This window comes from Bactrocera dorsalis, chromosome 2 (assembly GCF_023373825.1).
Source record: "Bactrocera dorsalis isolate Fly_Bdor chromosome 2, ASM2337382v1, whole genome shotgun sequence".
NCBI lineage: Eukaryota > Metazoa > Arthropoda > Insecta > Diptera > Tephritidae > Bactrocera > Bactrocera dorsalis.
The window spans coordinates 93,683,367-93,709,584 of NC_064304.1; the positions used below are offsets into that span (position 1 = coordinate 93,683,367).

Consider the following 26,218-nt stretch of genomic DNA (forward strand, 5'->3'; position numbering starts at 1 on the left):
CCATGATGACATTCCAAACAATGTTGAACAAAAATAACATGACAGCTTGATACGACCCACTCCTCATCTGTCAAAACAAGGCTATCGATAAAGGTACCTCCACTCGGATCACCCTTTTAAACCCTAAAGAAACCGAAAGGTGAGTAAATTCGATTAAAGTGCAAAAATTTCGAGACTACGATTAGGTAAAATATAATTTATTTATTTTAGTGAGCACTTCTAAACAAAGTGTTATTGAGTAAACAGGATGAGGGAGCCCATGCTTGATCTTTCTTGGCACAAAATTCACAGAATACTGATATTTTTGAATTTCCTGCTCCTCTACCGCCCATATTTTCAAATTTGTTACGCCCGTGCTAAAGGTTTACAACTTAACGATTATTTAAAATACATAAATACACATACACATATTAACATAAACGCAACGTTTCTCTATTTAAGTATTTTTGCTTAAATAAAACTAAATAATTTATTATTTTCGAACTCTGAACTCAAAATTTTTGAAAATTTAAATAAAACAGAAAATTAAATTTGTTTCTTGTAAAGAAAAGAAAAAAGCAGAAGATAATGAATAGCTTCCACTTTAGCGATCAAAGCGATCACTTCAATATGCCGATTCACATATGTACATACTCGTACATACTTACGAGTGCGCGTTTTTGAATGTAGCCACGATGTAAACGCCTCACAATTTTATGTGAGTTTATATTCGATGCTTTATTGCGGGATTTCTTATGCTTAGACGGTCGTTTTAACTTTTTGATCTCATTTTTCATGATTATTGCGCCGGCCTCTTTCTTGTTGGAGCAGCGTAAATTTTTTATGCGATCAGTGAACAGCCACAAGTACATATATAGGGTACGTATGTATATATGAAGGCTGCAGCAGATGTTCATACGAGACGGTGCGTATGTATGTAAGCAGCTGCAATAACATTCAGTGCTACAATGTGGTAAACATTTGAGGCGAATGTAGGCAAATGTTGAGCAGCTGACTCTTGAAGTATGCATGATACTTACATACATATGTATGTAGTATCGGCTTGCAGCTCTTAGCAGGTAACAGACATTTAAGGTTTCTATTGAAAGCACGCGCCTGAAACCTGTCTCAAATTAGTTTATTCTCTTGAAACAGATTACTTCAAAAATATAGAGTAAGAGTAACGAAACTCGGCAAATGAAAATTTATAAAAAATAAAGACATCTCACTTAAACACATGATTATGGTTTAAAATAATTCGACTCGCTTTCATGCGATTTGACCTGCCAAGAAAAGAACGGACAATATGCGCCCTCTACTCATCACCTGCTATTAAGAATGTTCGTCACGCTCGAATTTCCCATCAACGTGCTTGCCTAACAAATTTTCGGGGACTACATACCCATTAAACCTTCATACTTTATGCACACACTGAGATCTTACACACGCACCTTCATAATAACTAGTATTGTCTGCAGGTAATTTTATGGCATAAATTCTATTGTTCTGACTTGATTGCCCTTTCATTTTATTGTCATGGCATTAAAATTTAGGAACCCATGCACAAGTGGTATGTTATGTTAGCTGTATTATTTGATTCTTAATAATTATCTGATTCTATTTGATTTTCTTGACACGTAGGACCAAAGGAAAAGAAAAAAAGAAAGTTTTTGTTGTGCCGGAAGTGAGTTTTTCTTTAAAAATTAGCTATTAAAATTATGTCGTAATACGGTACTAGGTTTTATTGATTTTCACTGGAATATGAAGATGCCCGTAAAATATTAAGCAGGGTTTCCATGCCTTGTTTGAATTAGAAATGCTTGTCTTTTTTAACTTGAATAGGCCATAAGTGAATTTAAAACAAGAAAAAACGTTAACTACGGTTGTACCGAAGCCATAATACCCATCACAGATACAAAGGATTCCATAGAAGAATTTGATACCGATCGTTCAATATGAATGGGTAGTATATGCTATAGCGGCACGATCTCAAAAATTTCTTCGGAGATTGCATTGGCGCTTTAGATAATAATACATGCCACATTTCGTGAAGATATCTCGTCAAATGAAAAAGTTTTCCATACAAACACTTGATGCCGATCGTTAACTTTGTATGGCAGCTAAATGCTATAGTGATCCGATATCGGCGGTTCCGACTAAAGAGCAGCTACTTTCGGGAAAAGTACGTGTGCAAAATTTCATAGAGATAGACGGACAGATGTACAGACAGACGGATATGACTAATTATTTGGATATATGTATATTCTATAAGATTTTAAAAGCAGTCCGGCAAATATTTTCGAAGTCATCAAATTAGGCATATTTTGAAATAGAGCTGCCAACGTTCCAAGAAGGAAGCTCGGAGCATAAAACTTTTGTCTGGCTATGGTAAAATATTTCAGTTGTGAGCCAATCGCATCAGAGAAATTCTTAACTTAAGTCCCAACCAGGGTAAGAGTGTGTAAGCATGCGTCTGCGGAACGGTCTTTAGACTGATTTAGTAGTTTAGAACATGATATGTTGGGTTTAAGTATACAAAAAGTAACTTTTAAACTCCAAATCACTCGATGTTCACTTTTCTCTATCATATCTTTAATTTCAAATAAAATAGAAAATATATGCTTTCTATAATATTTGCATTAATTTTAAGCTATAGTTTGGTTCAAAATTCTAACCGATAGCATGGCGAGTATTTGAACTCACAAACGCAACATTGCACCGCAACCACCCAACGGCGACAGGTCGACCAAATTAACTATTTCTCGTAAAGCGTTCACAAAAGTGATTACCACAATTCGTTGCAGCCGCAAATGTTGCGCCGAGTACATCGCCGGAAAGCTCCACGGGTCATTACAGGCACCACAACTAACAATGCAGTTAGTGTTTTAACACGACAAATGTAGAAATTTTGCCACTAGGGAACAACGCTGCATGTTAGTTGGCCAACTACCGCTAGCTCTCGCTAGCCATATATCAAATAAAGTTACACGCAGGCTTTGTAAATACATACATATGTACACACAATCTCACCTAAACAAATATATGTATGTACATGGCTGTATTAGCAAGCGTAAAGGATATGCTCGTTTGTATAGTGGCGAGTTAAGGTATAGGATATTAAGTATGAGAATCAATGAGCGACACCGTTTTGCTTGCAATTATAAACTGCAACAATGAATTAACATATGATATAAAAAAATAACCCACTTAGAACGATCTTTAAATTAATATTTGTAGATTTTGATAACAGACGAAACTAGGCATAAATTTGACGCTTGGAAGACGAGCCGAAATAAAAACCGCTGCCTGTAATGAATAGAACAAGCAATTTCTTGAACGAGCAGAAAAAACAGCGCGAGTAGAACAGTGGTGAATAGATGACGACTACCGTTTATATCAGCAGCATCACCATGGTTTTACATAAAAATTTGTTACCGAGTTAAATTTCAACTTAAATCAAAACACTTTTTGCCCTGGATTTACAAATCCTACCGTTTCATGCTCAAATTAAGAGAGTGTAAAAAATATGAAAAAATTTACCAGCAAACACTTGAGTGAGACGTTAGTTGGAATAAAGTTTCGTAATTTTCGTTTATTACATATGTATGTATATGGTACATGCAGTTAGAAACCCAGCCCCACAATATGAATAAGTGCATGCACACATACACATACAAATCTACACTTTCTAGGTATATTCATCGCTAACCAACACTGCCTAGTTGGGCCAACAACTAATTTGCATGCGTCGTCGATTTCGCAAATATCAGCTCAAGCAGCATATGAATTGTGTTAGTTCATGCATATGCACGACCACCAACACTTAGCCGCATATCTAGTTAAATATGTACATATGGATGTACAGTATTGTGCAAAATAAAGGCAATTTAGAATAGTAGAACATAATTTTATATGGAGTTGGGTATTATAAAAAGAGCACATTCTGACGGCAAAAAAGGTATTTTAGAACAAGAAGTCAGATTGGCCGGAACAATTGGCTAAAATTACACTAAAGAATTAAAAGACAGAAGCCTTTCAATTACCATATAAGCCTTTCTCGGCATGAATACACGATATATTGTAAAAAAATTAAAAATTGGATTATGCGGCCAAAACAATGCTATCACCTAAAGATCGCAGGTCACAAAAATTTTTATAATGATAATTTATGGGCATTATTATTATCTAACGTTGTAATATATATTTTTTTTTGCAAAAGCTCCGTCTTTTCTAAGCTTTATTTTACACTTGTAAAGCAATCTTTACTTTCATATTAATATTTACTTTTTATGTCTCAAAAAAAGTGGCCACAATGTATAAACTTCTAAGTAAACGTATGCCTTAGAAAGTATACAGATGGTTTTACTGATAGTAAAATAAACTCGACTATGCGAATTTTTTAAAAAATATATATTTTCAAATAAGGTGGCAACTCGATTAAGCATATTTTTTCAAAATATTTATATTTTCAAAGAAGATGGCAACTTGAGAAAGCACATTTTTCTAAAAAAATCTATATTTTAAAATAAGGTGGCAACTCCACAAAGCATATTTAAAAAAAAATATCTATATTTTCAAATATGGTGGAAACTCGACTAGGCATATTTTTTCGAACAAATTGTATTTTAAAATAAGGTGGCAACTCCATGAAATAATATTCTTCAAATAATGCTTGTTATAGTGTCCTGCTGTGAATATCCGTACTGCACATATGAAAAACGCCGCAATTAAAATAAGCTGGCAACCCTTCTCTTTTATTAAAAATAGTTTAACAAACTCAGAAATTTAAAAATATATTTTTTTTTAATTTTCATGAACAGTAAAATCCAACAGTTTCTGCTCATATGCGGCACAACACTGTTCATTAATACCAGTATTATACCCATAACTGCCGGCGCTTGTGCAGCAGCATACACGCGCATACATCAATCAGCATATTGCGTTGCATATTTGCAGGCGTTTATACGAAAATTTATGCAATTCTGAGCGCAAACTTTTTTCTACGTGACGCATGCGAACTACATTTTTAACTGCGCTCATTTTTTTTTTGCATTCTTTCGACGTTTTTTCTATCACCAAGGACGCATTTTAAATGAGAGAAAAGGCGGCATAGAACATGTTTCGCTACGTTGCAACGTTGTCATAGAATTTCTACCGCACTGAGCATGTTTATATTGTTTCGTGAAACTTTTCTAAATAAAAAATGCTCAAATAAATAAAAATAACCAACAGTGGCGACATTCATGCTATAAATTACGCAACCGTTAATGAAATATTAAGCTTCCAAGTAACAGCTGCATGACACGCAAACTTGAAAATACATAATGAAAATTTTCGAAAGAAACAAATGTTTGTTTGTATGCTTGTTTAAGCTTTCTTGCAGCACAATGGCACTGTAAACATAACCAGCTCATGAAAAGGAGCTTTGGTAAGGAGCTTAAATTGTCATGGCAAATATGACAAAAAGGTTGAAATAAAAGACAAATGAAATTGGAACGCGGGCGTTGCTAGCAAGCTGCTGCTTCTTTTTCGCTTTTTGGTTATGAATTAATTTTTGCCTCCCTCACAAAAGAAGTGGAAAATTTTAGCACAAGACTCAAGGCCACTGCACAAATTAAAATCACATTTATGACCCTCAAAATAAGATGTCACGAAGCGCGGCACCAACTGAACCTTATTTGCATATAGCAGGGTTCACAATACAAACTTACAAGTATGCATACATTTTTGGGGCATGTTTTTACCCACACAAATTGCGCGACGCTCAAGCATAAAAAAGCATATTAATATATGTAAAAACAATATATTATTTTTTCATATTTTATACTTTTTTACAGAATATAATAATTAAAACCCCCTTGTTTTTTAAAGCTCAAAACTCAGTAATTACAGCTTTACAATTACTTTTCATAAGACTATTACGTTTAACACATAGGTTGGACAAGGCGTATAAGCAATCAATTGCAGCCGCACTTCGGCACGCATTGCACGCGATTTTGTATTGCTTATATGTGCTTGAATAATTGAGCAGCTTGTCTGGCTTTTGTTGCCCGGCGTCTGCGGTTTCACACCGCCACACCTTACTAACTGTCTGCTTTGGAGATTAAAGGGCGGCAATCGCACTGAATGCGGTTTAACGCACTTTCCCATTGGAGTTTTGTTGCTAAGCGCTGGCAATTGAAAGCAAATATTTAGGTGTACTAGTGCAAGTGAATTTTATGGCATTAAACAATTTTTTTAGTTCATTTTTCTTACACAATGTGCAGACCATGGTCTCAAAAGTGAATGCAGCACAATTTATTTTAATTTTTTCCTGTACTTACAGGTATTTTTAAACCATTTTTTCAGTATTAAACCATTTCTTAGGAAAAAATCGAGTGCTCTGGCGTTGAAGCGATCCCAATAAATTTTTGGTTAAGGATGGTAGTGCATTTTTAATAGCCTAACACGGTACAAACATTCACTTATTCTGATTTTGATCGATCAATTTGTATGGCAGCACTGTGCTATAGTAGTCCAATCTGAACAATTTTTTCGGAGATTGCAGCAATCCCTACGACAATAATCTGTGCGAAATTTCATGAATCTACCATGACAGGGACTTTAGTTTGATCAGTCAGTTGTATGGCAGCTCTAAGCTATAGTAGTCCAATCGGAACAATTTTTTCGGAGATTATAGCAATGCCTACGACAATAATCTGTGCAAAATTTCATGAATATTTTATGACAGGGACTTTAGTTTGATCAGTCAGTTGTATGGCAGCTATATGCTATAGTAGTCCAATCGGAACAATTTTTTCGGAGATTATAGCAATGCGTACGACAATAATCTGTGCGAAATTTCATGAATATACCATGACAGGGACTTCAGTTTGATCAGTTAGTTGTATGGCAGCTCTAAGCTATAGTAGTCCAATCTGAACAATTTTTTCGGAGATTGTAGCAATGCCTACGACAATAATCTGTGCGAAATTTCATGAATATACCATGACAGGGACTTCAGTTTGATCAGTTAGTTGTATGCCTTCGATAATAATCTGTGGAAAATTTAATGAATATCTTTACAAGGACCTTGGATCAGTCAATTGTGTGGCAGCTAAATGCTGTAGTAGTCCGATCAGAACAATTTTTTCGGAAGTTGAAGCGATGCTCTGGATGATAATAACTGCCAAATTTTTTGATGGTGAAAAATGAAGGTGGATGAGTTGAGATGCTTAAAATATTCTTTTGAAAGCTATTACTAAAGAGCAAAATGTGTAACTAAATCGTCAGAACTAAATTCAGAACATGCTTAGCGCATTCAAAAAGTTGTCGTTTCAAATGGTCAAAATGAAGAAAAGGATGGAGGTGGCCGAATCAATTATCACGAATTTAGATCTAAATCAGTTTAGAATTTTTTTTTTATGAGCGAAAATATGACCCTCTTGACATTTGTCTAACGTTTATGTTTGGTAAAGAAAGTAATACCTGTTTGTTTAGTTGTTTATTTCCTAATGTTATGGAGGAAATACCTGTTTAGTTGTCTAATTCCTAATGTTATCGAGGAAATATTTGCCTGAAAATATACTCAACGGCAATAAAACGCAACACTTTATCGTCTCACTCTCCTTACACTCTCTATCCCACACTCTCTCTCTCTCTCTTTTTCTGCGCTCAACCAACTTAACGTTAAATGAGCATGATCTGTAACAAGCCTTCGGCAATTTGGAAAGCATATACGTAACATATTTGTGAGAGACTCCTACCTTTTTGAAATTCGATAGGAATAAAAACTTGTTATGTATATAACTATTTATGAATTATTCGGCCATTTTATCAGTGCATTTAAATTACCGCAGCAGTGCAATGCAATCAACTTATTGGAAATTTCAAAAAAATCAACGCTTCAAGTTTAATCGTATTAAAATTTTGTAAAATTTTTTGTATGTTTTGTGTTATTTTTATAAATTCTCAATTTCGTTTTAATATTTTGAAAAATGTGAAGAATTTAATAATTTAATTTTCTAGCACAGAAATAGCTGTAATTATTTAAAAACATGTGCTTGTATATTTTCATTGCTTCCCACTGACAACACTGCCATATTTCAAAATTTTAAATGAAAATAAATCAACAAAACTAACAACGGAGTATTTTATATACAAGTACAATGAAAGTATTTGCTTTCTAAATAATCTGAAATAATATTCATTCAGGCTGCACAGCACTGTTAAGTTTTGCGGCGCGCATAGCAGAAAAATATTTAAATATTGCGAAATTAAGGCAAAAATGCAAATAATTTGAGTTTACTGCGGCGCAAGGGCGTGGAAGCAAAACAAAGAGCTTTTGATTAGAGCAAATGAATTTAATCATTTGAATTTAAGTGGCGTATAATTCAGATTTTTCTTTGCAAAAAACAAAACAATTATTTACAAAACACCGTATATGTATATATACTACCAATACCGTTATTATTGCACATATGCAAAATTCAAATTGATAACAAAACGTCGGAAACACGAAACACTTTTGCAACTCGCTGCACATTAATTATTTACTACATCACAGGCTGCGAACATCTATAAACGAGCCAAATTACAAATCGACGGCAATGATTTCCAATGAAAATAGTTATCTCTATTATTCATTTGCAATTATTTGCCTAAATTAGCAAACCATTTATTGGCCTTTCATGGAAATGGAAAGCAAATCAGTGAATTTGTGTGGAAATGATTTTGACTGCACACAAAAAACGGCCGACACCCACAGGCGTTACAAACGAGCGCGCCATTGCAAGCCATAAATATTCGTTCGCCGGCTAATGAAAGCCGAAATGGTTTCATATTTTTAATGGCCAATTAAAATTCTTTATCACATTACAGTTCGGGTGCTGGCGGAACTGACCGCCATGTTGATAGCACTGGCAAATGGGTGATTGCACAATACAGCAACAACAATAATATGCTGCTAACGGAATTTACGAAAGGATTCTCATTTGGTTGCTCGTAATATGAGAAGATAGCAGACTGTCAAAACTGACCGCATAAAATATTAAATGAAAGAACTTGTATAATGTAAGATTGGATTGTATGTCCTGCGTGTTTTAGTGAAAACCTTAACTTAGAAATTGGAAAAATAAAACTGAAAAATGGATTTTTGGCAGACAATTTTACAAAGAAAATTGAAAATGTCAGTTAAAATTCGCGAAAAAAATTTTCGTCCAAGGCTTTAAGAAGTATCTCAAAAACTTATGTACAATTTCATGAAGATCGGTTGAGCAGTTCTCGAGAAATTTTATCAAACGTCTTCAAAAACACAGGTTTGAGAATAACGTACTTAAAGGCGAAAGCACTTAGCCCAGCTAACCTCGAGCGCACAAGTTCTCAAGACTGTATCTCCGAAACAATTACTCGGAACAACTTGAAAATTTAGGACAATATTCTTGAGATGTTGTAAAATTTAATACGACAATAAAAGAAAATCGATTTTTTGGAACTCGTAAACACATGTAACCCCTTAAATTAAGCCTGTAAAATCTCAGGATATCCATATAATCCAAATAACTACTAGAGACCTAGAGTTTGTCGTAGCATTAATATCCTCATAGCTTAATAATCATCGTTCTTATGATTTTTAGCATAATTTTTTGCTTTTTAATAAGTCTACTCTAACTTTCGGGACATGTGAGGGTGTTCTCGAAAGATTTATGTACCTCCCTAATTCAATTGGTTGATTTACAATGCGCTTCAAGCACTAAATAATGTTCTTCACTAGATGTCGCTGACGCATTTAAGAAGACTACGTACTTATTACTGTTGCTGAGTACTCAGAACCGATAATGTTTGATCTTTAAGCTTAAGTTATCAATACTTCCTCTCGCAAGAAAGGCATACTTATACTTGAGCCCACATAGCTGTTTCCGAGTTTAATTAATGCCAAGGAAAAGAGCTGGCGGTTGAAAAATGTTCCTCACTAGATGGCGCCATAATAAAATGTTCATCAAAAACCGTATCTTCGCTTCAATTGAATTTTTATTTGAGATATGGATATACATATACACATATATTATATTTTTAAAACAAATAGACTGCGGACAATCTGTGAATTTTTAGGCAAAGAAAATTTATTATGCTGGGATTAGGTTCACCTCCGGGTAAACCATGTCATCAGATCCAAGTGCACTCCTGACACAAGAAATCATTCTAAATAATCGCATACTAACTCGGACTCTTTGTCATCAAATGAAATCTGGAACTGTCTACATGGATATTGGAAAACTTGGGTAAAAGCAGTTGATTGAAAAACGAGGAATGCAGCGCGAGCTTAGGTATCTTGAGCCCATAAAAGAAGTTATATTGATGGATCAATGCTAGCTTGGTTCGAATTTGCCATATAGTACCTTAGAAAAACACCCAAAAGCGTATAAAGTGAAGAACCGTTGTAGCACTGCTGATTCAATAATTGAGTCATCATACTATATTTTTCTGGCACCTTTCGAGAAGAAACAAATAAATCCAAAACATTTAATCGACAGATTGTACAACAAGGAGAATCATGTGACGCGCGTGACTTTCTTGTTGTTGTTTTTGATTATTTATTATTTTTCTTTGTTTATTTACTAGCTACCTTCCAATTTTTCGTAATTTTCCAGACGGTTAGTTTATCGAAAACACACACATACAATGCGACATACGACCACGCAGTGCATAACGTCCAACTATGCCGCGTGTGAGTGAGGCGCAAGCAATTGCGGTTGAATCCTTAACTGTTGCCAAAATCCACATAAAAACGCTGCCAAGCGAGCCAGTTGGAAGTAAAAAATTTGCAAATTTCTAAAATGCTGTTTTCTTACTACTGCGGTGTGACGTTGATGTCGGCGAGCACTTATACATATGCATGTATGTATATAACTATGTACATGTATATGTGTATGTAAATAGCTGGGTAAATAACGGCTGACACATAGCAAATCGATGTAAAATTTACATTTAAGGGGGGTAAGGGATTGCAGATGAGGAAAATTTTGGTTGCGATATTTCCATATATATGCATTTGCAACATGGTTACATGTGGCCGATATGTAGGTATATATGTGTGTGTGAATGGCAAAATGTTAGGCATTAAAACGGAATCATGCGCCAAGCAAATGTGCGGGTGGAATGCAGTTTTTGCTGGCATATCTGCTCATTGTTTTGCAGTCCGCTTGAGTTGCCACATGATTATTCAAAAAATAAAAACAACAAAAAGGGAAAGAAGAAAAATAAACAAGCTGATAAATTATTTAGTAATATTGCTGGTATTTGGGTACATTAGGGTAGGTACAAAGCGGGGAAGCCAGAGAAATTCGTAGCAGCTTTCCCGAAACTCAACCCTAGGCTAATACTGCGAAAGTCCTTCATAACACTATATGTTTGACTTAAATGAAGATGCTTAAGGCCTGTCGCATGCTGGTCAAAGTTTTAATTGCTCTATATATATATATATATTTTCCCGTAGTTCCTAGGTGGAACATAGGGCCTCAATAAACAAATTATAATTCATTTTATTTACAGCTATAAATTTAATTTCGCTCCAAGAATAACCACTTCTCTGTGCTTCTGCTTCGACTTCCCGTCTCCAGGTGTTGGCTGGTCTTCCACGCCTTCGGCTTCCTTGCGGATTCCAATCTAGCGCTGTTCTGCTAATGTCGTCGTGAGGTTTACGCAAAGTGTGGCCGATCCATTTCCATTTACGACGTCGAATTTCGATGTGGACCGGTAGCTGTTTGGTTACGGTCCAGAGGTTAGTATTGCTAATAACGTTAGGCCAGAATATCCGCAAAATTTTTCAAAGACATCGATTAAAAAAGGATTGCAGCAGTTGTAAACCATTCGCTGCAATATTCCACGTCTCGCAGCCACATAATGTAACGGATTTCACGCTTGAGTCGAATATTTTTAGCTTCGTACGTATGGATATATGTGTGGATCTCCAGACTTTATCCAACATCCCGAAAGCAGCGCGACCTTTGGATATATGGTTTCGTATATCGGCTGCTGATCCTCCGTTTTTAGATATGATACTACCCAAATAGCAAAACTCGTCGACTTCTTCGAGGCATGTTCCTGCGATCTGTAGGTTTGGCGCTTCGGTTGTGTTGATGCGCATGAATTTTGTCTTCGCTATATTAATTTTAAGTAGTCCAGTTTGTGCGGCGAGATCACTGACAGCTTCAAATTTCACGGAAATGTGCGAATATTTATGCGACAACACACATATATCATCCGCATAGTCCAAATCTTCAAGGCTACCGCTTAAACCCCAAGATATTCCTCTATTAGTCGCACACGCTTGTCGCATCACCAAATCCAATACCAAATTGAATAAAAGGGGTGATAGCACGCACCCCTGCCTGACACCAGTCCTAACTTGGATGCCGCTACTTAAAATATTTCCACACCTTACTCGACAACTAGCTCCTGAGTACAGCTGTTTTATTAGGTTAATTAATTTTTCCGGAACTCCTTTGCACATTAGGGCTCTCCAAATCGCATCATGTTTGAGCGTGTCGAACGCTTTTTCAAAATCGATAAAGCAAAGGTAGAGAGGAGTTCGCCACTCTACCGACTGCTCTACAATCACTCGTAAAGTATTGATGTGATCGACACATGAGCAATGGGGTCTGAAACCAGCCTGCTCCTTACGCTCTATAACAACTATAAATTGTCACTGTCATTGTCATTGTAATTGAAATTATTATATTTTTCTCCTGCAATCGGTAGTAAAAGTTACAAGATGCTTCCAAAAAATCTATTTTTATTTTTCAAAGAGACGACTGATCTGCGAGAAGGCTGATCAAAGAGAAAACTGAGGAATTAAGGAAATCTGCAATCTCAAATCGCATTGTAAAATTGAGAAAACTGACCTCAATTCGTTTGTGGCTTTACTTTTCAATGCATTAACGTTTGCGGATAAATTCGTTCAAAGTCTCCAAAGTATGTTTCAAATTATTTCTGTTGTAGGCGGATGTGTACTGTGACCATTGGTCCATTGTGCCATCTAACTCTATTCATATTACTTCATCTAGAGAGAATCTGGAATTCTTCAGGGGTTGATGGTTTTTACTTGATTTCGCTTCAGCTGCATAAGTCCTAGATACGCAAGTTTCCTCCTAGTCACCATGTGTCTCGCGCTTTACTTAAAAAAAGCGAGACGTTTCTTCAGAACTCATTCCTATCCTGAGCAGATGTTTGTGCAGCCTACAGCGTCCTGTAAGAAATCCTTCATCGGTTTTTAAATCTGCACCAAATTCCTCTCGCTCTTTCTTACTTTCTGAATATGTTAGCATCATGATTCAATTATTAAATTTATGTCGATAGTCCAAAAACAACAGTACATAATTAAATCATGGTAAACATGTCATCAACTTGATTAATATGACTGAGTAAAAATATACAAATAGGTGGCAACACTTCAAAAATATTTTCAACGAAATGAGTTTTGCTACATATAGCTATGTACATAATCTCGTTGTGGTCTATTGATCTTAAATTGATCGGTGCAGCAAACACGTAATGTTTTCCGAGAAGTTTCCGTGCTTCAACTGTTAATGGCTTATTATGAATAAAGCGCGATTTTTAAGACGTGTAGTTATCAATGAGGTAATACTTTTTTTCAGATTTGGTTTTTTTGACAGGTGTTAGTTCATTATACCCAAAATAATGGTTTGGTTCTTGCGACGTATTGCGGCCTGCGTTCAATATTCAGCAAACAGAAAGAAAAAGGACTGTTAAAAAAAACAACAAAAAATTAATATTTTTGAAAAGTTATATTTTTTTATTCAAAGTAGTTTCCTTGTGCTGCGATACAGCGTTTATCCCGGTCAATTAGCATTTCAAATGAGTGTTTAAGGTAATTTTTCGGAATGGTCTTGAGAATATCGGTCGCCGCCGTTTGGATAGCTGAAATGTCCTAAAACCAGTGTCCTTTCATGGGCAAATGAAGTTTTCAAAATAGGTAAAATCACAGGGGGCCAGATCAGGTGAGTATGGTGAGTGATTAATGGTTAATATGGAATTTTTTGTCAAAAAATCAGTGACCAGCGTCGATCAATGACACGGCGCATTATCGTGCAACAGGTGCCAGGACCCTGCTTCACGGTATTGTGGTCGAGCACGACGAATGCGTGACAAAAGACGCTTCATAACACCAATATCTATATTTATTGAAAAATTTTCTACTCAAGTGGGTTGAATGTCGTCGCTTACAAGCGGGGTTGAAGTGTGATGTTTGTAAATTGAAAAAGTAACGAACTCCATTATGCTGTGGCATAAGACCATAAGATCCGTACAAATGGTTTTCATTACAGATTTTCTCTCCACCGCTTGCAAAACTGCTCACCGACGCATTTTCCTCCTTTCATTGATAGGTGAATCCTTTGTAGTCACAATTTTAATTAATAATAATAATTTAAACAAAAATTCGGATTCATTATAATGACATGACGATTGGACATTTGGGACTTCGTTTGCCATTTTCATTGTTATTTTCTGATTGTGGACAACATTTCAGAAGTAACAATGTCTCGTTACAAATAATTATTTTTCACTATTAGCTATTTTATTTTATTTTTTTTTACAGTTATATGCTGTATACAAACATATGCATGTAATTTTGAATGGAAAACATTTGAAAACATTTTGCAATGTGAGTTCAATGCCATTACCATTCTCGCCATTCATACAGTTATTTTCCTGTTCACCATAAATGGCACTCTTTGGCAATTAACACACAAATTAACATGTTGGCCAACTGCTCATTGCCAAATGCATATACATACATATATGAGTGTGTGTGCTTTCACAAAACGCTTACAGTTATTGAACATTTTCATTTTACATTGGCACTCGCATATCTGTCTACATCCACACACACACATATACATATAGACATATTTTTGCTTTGCTTTGGCCCAATGCTTCGGGTAGGCCACTCGAGTCGAGTTGTCGGATTTTCCAGCTGAATTCGTGTGATTTAAGAATTTTTGTCACGCGTTGGTTTCCTGCCGTTTGCTGTTTTAGCATTTTATCAATGCACGCACGTGCTGACAGACGCACACACACATGTGCATATACAAATACATACGTATGTATGTATATATGTATGTTAGTAATATGCGTGGCTGTAAGTGGTCATATGTGATAATTTTCACCTAACACTTGTATGGCATTACAACGAATGTTCGCAAATTTACATATTTACACACACATATGTATATATTTATAAATGCTTATATGTATGTATGTGTGTGTATGTAGGCGCATAGGTAGCATAGGTATTTGTATTTGCACTGGCATTGCTCTCTCCGGCGCTCGATAAGATCTGTCGCATTGCCGAGTGTGAAAGGTAATTCGAGGCAATGGATGTGTTCTATTGTTAAATTCTGTGATGTGTTTTGTTTCACGCCACTTTCGACAGTTGGCAACCTTTTTAAACCACAGGCCAACACACACACACAGGTAAATGTAGAGGCAAAACAAAGCAGTGAGACAGTCTAGTGTTGGCAGGATTAGCCAGGTTATCGACACACTTTCAATTTTTTCTTCTTCCTCCCTCGCTCTTTTTGCTGTTGCACACGTCCATTGTTGTTATTGTTGCTGTATTTTCCATTATTTGTTGAATTTAATCTTCGTGTTTATTTGCATGGCCATTAAACAACATCTCTTTGCTGTTGTGTTGATTGCGGCGAGGGATTTGGTTTGCAGCTCACGCATGCAGCGGCAATTGTTTGGCGGCACAGCGGCATGACTTTGTCCAGGAATTGTGTTGTATGTTTAGAAAACGTAATGATGTTAAGTGCAGTTGTAAGTATGTATGTATGTAAATGCGCGCGAGGGGAGGAAGGTATGTGTAATGCGCGTATGGGGAAGTACAATTAGAAATTCTCTGGTTTCGCCACATAAAATTTCTGCAGGAAATGTACGGCAATAAAAATTTTAATCAAATTTATTATTTTTATGTTGCAAGTGAGCGTGCTGATAATATTTCTTAAGAATAATAACAAAACAGTATGTTTTCTTTGAAATGTTACTTTCTTCAGCATAATTCAAACGATTTTGAAAGCGTTTTGAGTGTGAAATTAAAAGAAATGCCTCAGTCAAGACGATTTCTTTGCAAAGACCATCCTCTTAAGGTCTGTGAACAGAGAAAAATGTCAAATGTCTAGAAAAAAATTACATTACTTTCGATATAGGCGCCAGTGGTACTCATCTGTTTTGTATGGCATTAAAGAAACCATGTAGAAATAGTTGCTAGGCTACGCGCTTCACCAATAAAGTTTCATTATTACGAATTTTCCTTCTAACCATTCATTATTCAAAGTGCTATATCTCAAGTAACAAATATTCAACAGCTATGAACTGTCGGTCACGTGTCTTTTGAAGGTTCTTTTGAAGGTTAGACCACGGTATTTGTACTATTAGCTTATTCACAAAAACAAGTAAGAATGGACAAATTGAAATTCAAGCGATTCAAATACAATACATCTTAAGCCTTGCCCATAATTATGCTACAAAAATCTACTGCAAACAAGGCTTCTTCACTATATCTACACATACATATGTATGTTCTATGAATCCTTTCCAGCTTAGCGTTTTACCAACACATGTTAAACACATTGTCTTATAAGAGATTTGTCAGAATGAAATGTTTGTTTTGGGTTTCCTCAAGGCAATGCTATCTGTAAAGGGTTTGAATAAAATACTTAAAATTTACATACTTATGTAAAACATGGCGAACATATGTTCTCACATAGCTGTCGAACAAGCAGCTTGATCTTTTTTGTAGATGGATTTTCAAACAAAAGTCGAATCTCTATTTCAATGCGAAGAACAGCCGTCACATGAACTTGTAAGCGGGTGGCGAACAAATCCGCGCTAAACTCTTGAAAATATTCAACTTAAATTTTTATGGTACTTTGCTTACTTACTTGCTTAATTTGATTGTTTCTCAAACTTCTGACAGCTACTTTAAATCTATTATATTAATTAAGTGAAGCAGCTCGACAACCAGGTAAGTATGTCTGAGCACATTTGCATTTTAATGACTATCTTCTGTGTTGTGTGTACTCATTGAGTGGAGAGCGAATTAAAAACCGGATTGAAAACAAAATTGATAATTTATTAGCGACAAATAAGTGCTCAGAAACAAGTTCGAAGTTGTCTTAAAAAAAAAAAATAAAAAAATGTTATATCAAACATAATAATAATAGTAATAAAAAAGAAATTAATAATAATAGCAATTCAACAAAACATACAATTAACTTTTTTAATTATAAAAAAATACAATTAATTTTATTTGATTATAAAAAATGCAATTAATTTTATTTGATTATATTTCAATTAAAAGATAGTGGTTTTAAATTTTATTATACAAATGTAGTTGTCTTTAAGTTGTGATTTAATTATTATTTACCAAAAAATTACAAACCGGCTTGAGAACGAAGGTATTAGCTTATAACGGCAGTTTTTTGTTAATAATTATGTTACTTAACATATTTTGACAATTTCTTTATAATTATAAATTCATTTAAGGGGATATTCTACTCTAGAATTTTCAAAAATTCGATTTTTTTTTTCATATATTTAAAGTTTAGACCCTTAAGAACATATCCTATAAGGGAATTTTAAAAACTAAAATTATTTTAAGAGCTACAGTTACTTTAGTGACGCAGTACCTAGCCCGTTAGGTAGGTAGACTCACTTTTTTAAACGCGTTTTTTTCGAAACTATTTTTTTCCACACGGCATTATCTCAAGTTCTATACAACCGATTTACTTGAAATTTTGTGTGAACCTTCTTTATATAATCCTTTATCTTTATATAATCCTTAATCCTTTGTTTTTAATATTAAAAAAAAAACTCAGGAATTTCAAAAAAAAAGCGTAAAAAATGATTTTTATTTTCAGGCAGTCGCCATTTTCCAAAAAAAAATTGTTTCCTTACTGATTAAGAATTTATTTTGATTTTTTTTCAGACCCCCAGGAGAGTCAGGATCAATGTCACCAGGATGCGCCATTTTTTTCACCTGTCTCTTTTTTAAATAAAATTCAAAAAACTGCCCAAATTTGATTTCTAGAGCAGAATACCCCCTTAAATACTTAAAAGTAAATAATTTCAATATTAATTAATAAACTTAACTTAGTTAACTAATTTTACTACATAAAATAATTATTTTTCATTATTTAATTAATAATTAATTTACTTGACATTTTTAACAAATTATTTATAATTATAAATTAATTAAAGTAATGAAAAATAACTAATTTAAGCAGTAATTAATAAACTTATCTCAACTTAATTAACTAATCTTACTACTTAAGTTAATTGTTTTTCATTAATTTATTTAATTTATGGTATAATTATATATAAATTGTTAAAAAAAAAATTAAAGTAACATAATTATTATAATTTTTTTTAATTTATTGCTTAATTAACTTAATTAATTAGTATTTTTTATTAATTTATAATTATAATTAAATCATAAACGAACTTTAACTTTAACAATAATTTAAAAAAATTTATTTCTAATTATGTTTTAATGATTTAAATTGTTTAGATTTTCAATAGAAAATTTAAAGTCGATTCCACTCAATTTATCTCTTAAAAAAACTAGAAAGCACTAACTTCTATTTTTTTTAATTTTCTACAACCGTCAACACTTAAGTATATATGAATATATGTATGTAGTTTAGCTTTTATTGAATTTATGTTGGAAACTGAAAACAAAATAGAAGCTAAATCTGGATTGCAGTTGATGGACATAAATAAAATACTTGATGTACATACATACATAAAACAGATACACATATGTATACCTGCAAGGTTGATCGTGATGACCAGCACATCAACAACAGCATTTAAAACGAACATAAAATATACAAAAATAAATGAATTAAAAATAGACGATACAAATATGATTTTATGTTTTCGCCCCGCTTCCGCTCCCGCTCTCACAGTCTCTCGCCTTCTACATGCTGTTCATATTGAAAAACACCGACTCGCTTTACACAGACCACACCAAGTGCAGTGCGTACGGTGTGGCGCGACTAGCCGCGATGACATAATTCGACCAACGAGACAAACTGCCGCGTTTTCACGACAGCGACGACAGCAGCTTGAGGGCGTTCGCGTTGCAGGGAAAAGATGAAATGGAACAGCGCGCGCGTCAATTGTCACCGAACAACTCAATTAAAATTTATACAGCAGTACAAGCATACACACGCACACACACATGTATGCATACAAGTAGGTACTATATTCAATGGTCATATATGGGAGGATGATGACGGCGCGCTTTGCCGGCGCATGTTTGTGCGCGCGCACACTATAATTCAAATTGGATTATGTTATTTAATTGTAACATTTCATTTGCCATAAATCAAATCGCAAATTAGCCAGAAGAATCAGCAGCGACGTCCGCATATGTACACGGCTACCTAAGCACAAATGTACACACGCGCGTGTTGGCATGCGCGCCTACGAGCGCACTAGCAAAAAAACAGAAAATATTCAATTAGCGGCAGCAAATCTGTGTGCATATTCATTCGCACATACATAAAAACATATGTACATATGTATATTCTCAGTTCAAAATAGACGTCCGTTTGTCTTTTTATGCAAATCAGTACGACGCGCAGCGCTGCGTGACGCACATTTTAATTTGACGACTTCGCATATTCCTGCTCACACGCTACATTGCAACTTGTCCACTGACTTGGCAATTAATTTTATGATCTACTCGGCAATCAAATTTACAAATTTAGCAAAACCATTAGCAATTGCCCGCACCAAAGCCAAAAGGCAGTTAGCGCGCGTAGACTGGGAGCCGAACGCGGCATGAAAAACCATGCGAAGAGCTTACAGAGCGTAGCATTGTTTCTGCGTGGAGACCTTGAAAAGGCAAGGAAAATTTTCAAATAGAAATTCCACTGATCTTTGAGGGGAATTTTTTATTTGTTGACTACTGTGCGCTGAATGAAAACTGCACAACGCCAAAGAGTCTGAGCTATTTGGCTAAAAATGTCTATTGGCGGTGCAGAGGATGGAAAATGAAAATACAATTATAAAATTAGCTACAACAAAAGTACTTAGAATTGCACATATGAATGTAGCAGCCGGGCACAGAGACTTGTGCGCGAGGAACGTTGCACGATACAGAAAGCGTTTTTAAATTTGTTTCGAGTTTTTTTTTCTTTGTATACGAGGGGTGCTAATGCGAATTGTGAATACAAATTAGATTGTCAAGTGCGCAAAGTAATGAAAAATCGCTGTGAGTGATATTTACTGGCACATGAGATACAAATGTATATTTGTAGATAACAAAAAATGTAAAGAATGCCGAGAAGAGTTGATTTAATAATCTGTCTCGCTCTCCCGTAAACTTGATAATACTCTTACGAGTAATCAGCGCAAATCTTAATGGGATTAACACAAAGGCTTCCTTCTGTGCAAGCCACTTATGTATGTTATATGAATAAGCGCAATGTCGGTCCACAACCCGACTAGTGGTAGTTTCATACAAAGTTTTCTCATGTCGAAACACACTGAGAGAAATAATAGTGATCACTATTATTTTTTAGTGGTTTAAAAAGAAATCGGATGGGGATATGAACCCTTGAAGTGTCAAGTGTCAAAAAACACAAAGGTATAATTTTATTTCGGTTTGGCTGTAGTTTTTGAAAGCTGGAAGCGGGCATTCTAAATAACACTACTCGTATTTAAGGAGTTACATGGGTCAAGACTTCAAACAGTCATATTTTTTTCTTATTTATTTCCGAGGAACCCCCGGAAATAACAACGAAATAACCGAAGTTTCTTAGTAAAAAATTAATCTTTGCATAAAATATTTCAAACTTATATATATTATAAAAAAATTATTTAAAATAGGCCATTTTTCTCGAGGAAAATCATGGAACCTATTTAATCCACTTGCGCTGAAGAATTCTAGACATGTTCCATAAAGAAAATATGATTTTGAGAATGAAACTATCGGATCTGAAACATTTAAGAATAGTTTGTTGAAGAGGTTATCCACATCCTGCCAAGGGGTGGGTTTTGTTATCGGGGATGTCTGAAAAAGAGGTAAACAGGTATCTGGGGTGGATCCACTCTCCGCAGTTCTCTCCAAAAGTTAAAAGTTATACATTATTTCCATCATAAGTGACACTCCGCGAAGAAAAGGGCTGTGAGTTGCAATTAAAAAATTATAAAGTCTCCTTCTGCTTCAATACAGCTTTTGCACGGTCCAAAAGCATGTCGAATGAGTGTTTTAGCTCATTCGGTAACAAGCGTCAATCGATGAGACAGATTCTGAGCAATTTTTGGTCGTCAGTCAATTTGTGCGGAACAAACTATACACACACCTTTTGTAAGCCCAAGTGTTCGGTCAAAATGGAATAAATTGTTATTTTGGAGATGTTCAATTCCATTTCCATTATTTTCAATGATGATATGTCATGAAATTTTCACTGAACAATTGAAAAATATAGCAGATTCTAACGCACCAGTCAACATATAGATGGCGCCACCAGGGGGCGCTACATTTAAAAAGTCCTGTTTACTTTGGAATACTCCATGTATTATTATTACTAACTATTTTGAACATTTCAAATCTGACTTTTTTTGTTAAATTTCCAAATCTACATTTTTTTAAATTTTATGAATATTTTGTGTTTCAGTTTCGTTCAAAAAACTGCATAAAGTTTACAAAAGTATTTCCTGATTAATATAAATAAGTCGTATGTTTAAAAATCAATAAAAAAATTGCAAAAACAAAAGAATAAGTGGTATAACGAGCAGCTGATGAATTTAGAAATTTTTAAACACTACTATTTTTATTATAAATAAAACTTAATTCGCAGAAGAATTTTAAAAATTTAGAAGCCATAAATAACACATGTGCACAGAGTATAAACACAGTACGCAAGAAGTAAATTATTTCAATATAAATTTTCATACAAAAAAATAAATAAATAAGTATATTTATGAAGCGATTTTATTTTGCAGCGACGCCCAAAAGGAACACACTTAAATCACTTCCTGTCAACACTTTCACACACATCCATACACTAAAAGCAGTCGTTAAATGCACTTAACGGTAAAAAAAGACTTGTCCCTGTACAATTATCACTTACCTGATCTTGGCAGAAGTAACCGAATCCAATAATACCAGCAATTGCCAAAAAGAGGCAAAATAGGATAATTGTTCGTATTTTGGAGCGTGGTTCCATTTTCTTAATCTCGTAAACACCGCTAGGCAGAAGTAAAGCAAAATCACTATCAACTTGTACGGAGACGTTCTTTTGCATATCCACTGGCATCTTCCGACATAGGCAACACGAACTACACGTACGATTTTTATCACCACACCAACGGAATATGCCGACTGCCAGCTGCTGTCTGCATCACCATCAACGCCTCACTTCACTCTTTCATCACGCGAACGAAGCAGCGACGAACGAACGAACCAACACTTTAGTTTCAACAATGCGGTTGTAACGTTCTAGCGGCTGACTGATTTAAAGTGAATGCTTTGGCTATAGCTGCTGCTTTAACAAATCCCCTTAAGAAAAACTGTAAATGCGAATGCGAATGACGGCGCTTAAGTCGAGACGAACGGTACAGTAAATTCTAATAAAAAAGAGGTTAAATGGGTATAATGGAAAACTGAATTGTGCTTATAGCGGCAATAACAGTGGGGCGGATTTGGATGTTTTCCTTTCGTCGAATGAATGGAAACAATGCGGGCGTGCAGGTTGGTTTTGCGTTGTTTGTTAGGGTAAAGGGATTAAGTCCTCAGCACGCTTTCCGAAATACGTTGCTAACGAAGCATTCACGCCGTCACGTCGCCACTTGTATCGCGAAAATTCCACTCTTTCAAATGCGATTTAAGCTTATTCCAGCCGCACAACCACTGACGCTGACGAGGCCGTCGTCGTCGGCGCCGCCGTCGTTGTAATCGATGTTGGCACCGTTGATGGCGATGTTAAATTCTGTATGCGAAATGCTCAGCATGATAAACGCTCTGGGCGCCTACCTATGCGTCGATATTTGCGTGGATATGCGAAATTTCGTGAATGGCTGTGATTGTGGATGTTTGTGTGTTTATTGATGTTTTGGTATTTTCAGCCATCAACCGGGCACAGTTCAAGCGTTGCTAATTTGTGCCATCGGACGTGTTGCACCTATTTGTTCGTTTGCTTTTACTATTCACGGCAATTTCTCGGTTCACCTCAACAATGCATCACAACAACAATGCCGTGCAGAACAAAACAAAAACGGAAAAACCATTTAATCGCGGCTGATAACGGTGCTTCACGGCAAGACAACAAATTCTGCAAAAAGACACAAAAATGTTTGATGAAAGTTAGTTACTGAACACTTGCTTTTAAAAAAGAAGGCTATATGTACATATGTAAATACAAATTAATCAGCAATATTCAGCGGGAACTGTTTGTGCTTGTTAAAATACTTAAATAAATTCTAATAAAAAAGAATAAACAAATATTTAAATATCTTTATATATATAAATCTTCTTTGCATTTGAACTGCTCCTAAACGGATGGACCGATTTTGATAAAATTTTGTGTGTATGTTCAAGGAGATTCGAGAATGGTTTAGATTTACAATTTGGTCCACTGGAAAATGTTTTTTAAATTATTTTTTGTATTTTTAATCAAATGTTAATTTTGGAATGTTTGACCGATAGATGGCGCTACCATCGCAGTATCCAAAATTCGTGCATTAAACGTGCATTAAAGAAATCGATGCCAAAGTAAAAGGCGACATCTGTGGATCAAGTTTTTATATTGTGGACAGAGTTGTTCGTTCTTAAGTAATAAATTGGGTGATTCAATACATCTATGGATAGCTATAACATTTTTTTCATACCTACTACCTATTGGAGGGGATATCTTGACAGGCAATTTAAAATCGCAAAAGGTCTGGCATAAAAAATAGCGGCATAACTGAAGTGTTGATAAAAAATTTGAGATATACAGAAATCTTTTCGAAGCATTGCACAGAGCAATGCAATATTTAAACGGGAACGATGAATACATATGTATATGCGTACAATTTCAAACTGATCCTTCCTGAAAAAAAATAAAATTGCTAAATATTGGGAATGGTAGAATAGAACTGCAATCAAATACACTATGCAATGAATTAAAACTGGCTCATTTATCATTCGATGAATAATATACCACGGGCATCCCAAAAGACTGATGCCATAACCTTGCCAGCCGATTTTTTTGTCTTTCCACGCTTGAGAACCGTTTCTTAATATGCAGTCCACCAGGCTGACAATCGATTGGACTCGATTGATTTCACTGATGCACAGCCCGAATTCAATAGTATTTTTACCCCAAAAACCAATTCTTTCTTAACGCACGAAATGCTTTTTGATTCATTTTTGTTGCTTCATCAAAAATGCGATTATTCCTTAACTAATACTTATAATCTAACTAATAGAAATCATATAGATCGTATTAGTAGTACTACCTATGTATCAGCCACAGTAAAACGTAGGAGGGTCCTCTAGTATATATATATATACATATATGTACATACATATATCATAAATTTTATAATAAATTAAATTTCTGTCGAAAATTTTTAATTTGTTGTTGACTTGAATTAATATAAGCTCAGTGACTGTTAAGTAAGGTTAGAAGGACGATCCTGTTACAAGCGCCAACAGGGATCTCACTTGGACAACTCAAAACACCAGCCTATTATCTGCTTAATTCTTAAATTAATAAAGACCCTCAAAAAACGACAAAACGCTTTGAGCCTATCTCAAATTTGTTGAGGTTGCTCATATCATTTTCAGCCATCTCTCCGGCTCGCCGAAAGTATGCACTACCTGGACAATGGAGGAGAAAGTGCCTGGATATTTCTACCTCGGTATCTTCCATACAACTTTGACGATTTGCATTCGCTACTATTTTTAACTTTACCCCATGTATGTCTATAGACAATGTTCAATAAGAATTCGTATGATTGCAGCAATACAAACCTTGCTTAATGCCACATATTTCAGTCAATCTCCTGCGTTCTGGTCTATGCCAGAAGGTACTGGCAGTTGCAAAGCAGGTGCTCGTGAAATAACGCCTATTGTGGCTGTTATTTAAGACTGAGTTCACACACGGATACTTTTGTCGCATAAAACCGCTTTTTTTTTGTAGACGAGGGGCGACGAAGAGAGCGTACTGCTTGTGGTGTAGTAGAAATGTATCGCTTTGATAAAATGCAAATTTGTGTACACATATGAATAATATAGTAGATATATTTTAATAATTATGAAGGATAAAATGAGCTAACCAACAATATGTTTGTGCACCATGTCCATAAAGGGTAGAACAATTTGATAATGTAATATGAAAGGGAATGAATTATTCGACGCAAATTATCAGGCTCGGGTCGCCATTTGAAAGCAGTGAGCGATTCAAAAAGAAAATTTGCCGATAAAGAGCAACCAAAAATTCTGTGTGTGAACACAATCTAAGCTAATTGTTTCTGTAGTTGTTGTTGCAGCGGCAGAATTCTGTCGATTTACGTGGACCCGACTATTGTGCGAAGGGAATCTAAGCTAGTTCAACAAAGCCAGCAGACTTAACGGTAGTCACGAACACCACTTGGACTACCCGAAACTCACCTACACATTCATATACGCAGAAGGTTCTACTGGTTTCATCATTATGCCTTTAGGGAATTTCATTTAAACAGAAATCTTTCATAGCTCTCTTTGAAATTTAACTTATAAGTCAATTAGTTGGCTTGCAGGATTATCATTCGCTAAAGCAATAGAATTATCAAAGAAATAAATTTAAATTTCCTTAGATGGACGAGTGAATTCAATGTGTAGGACCGTTTTTAAGAAGGAATTCATTCTAGATAATTTAAAAAGATTTATCGAACAATAATAAAAAGGAAACCTTAAAAAGAGTATAAATAATTATTTTCGAATCTTTATATCTACCAAATTTGTGAAGATATCGTGTCAAGTAGATTTCTATATATGTACATATATACATAAGCACTTGTTTTTGATCATTTATTTTGTATGGCAGATATACATAGTAGATAAAGTGGTCCGACATTGACAGTTCCGATAAATGAAGAATTTTTTTGGAGAGAAATGTATGTTTGCAAAATTTCAGAGCGTTTTCCCAAATACGTCTATATGTGCATAATTATACATTTATTTTTAATACACCCACCT

At 35.0% G+C, this 26,218-nt stretch overlaps 1 protein-coding gene across 4 annotated transcripts in view; it reads right to left on the bottom strand.

The window, feature by feature from the left end:
* Positions 1-26,218, bottom strand: part of LOC105230846 (heparan-sulfate 6-O-sulfotransferase 2) — a 96,910-nt gene that overhangs the window by 69,404 nt on the left and 1,288 nt on the right. For 3 of the 4 annotated variants that reach the window (XM_049448264.1, XM_049448266.1, XM_011211839.4), the window contains one exon: positions 22,128-23,327. In XM_049448264.1, coding sequence (XP_049304221.1) covers positions 22,128-22,313 — 186 coding nt within the window. In that variant the 5' untranslated portion in view covers positions 22,314-23,327. Of the gene's footprint in view, positions 1-22,127; positions 23,328-25,012; positions 25,035-26,218 lie in introns of those variants that run through there. The other variant, XM_049448265.1, reaches the window with a different exon arrangement.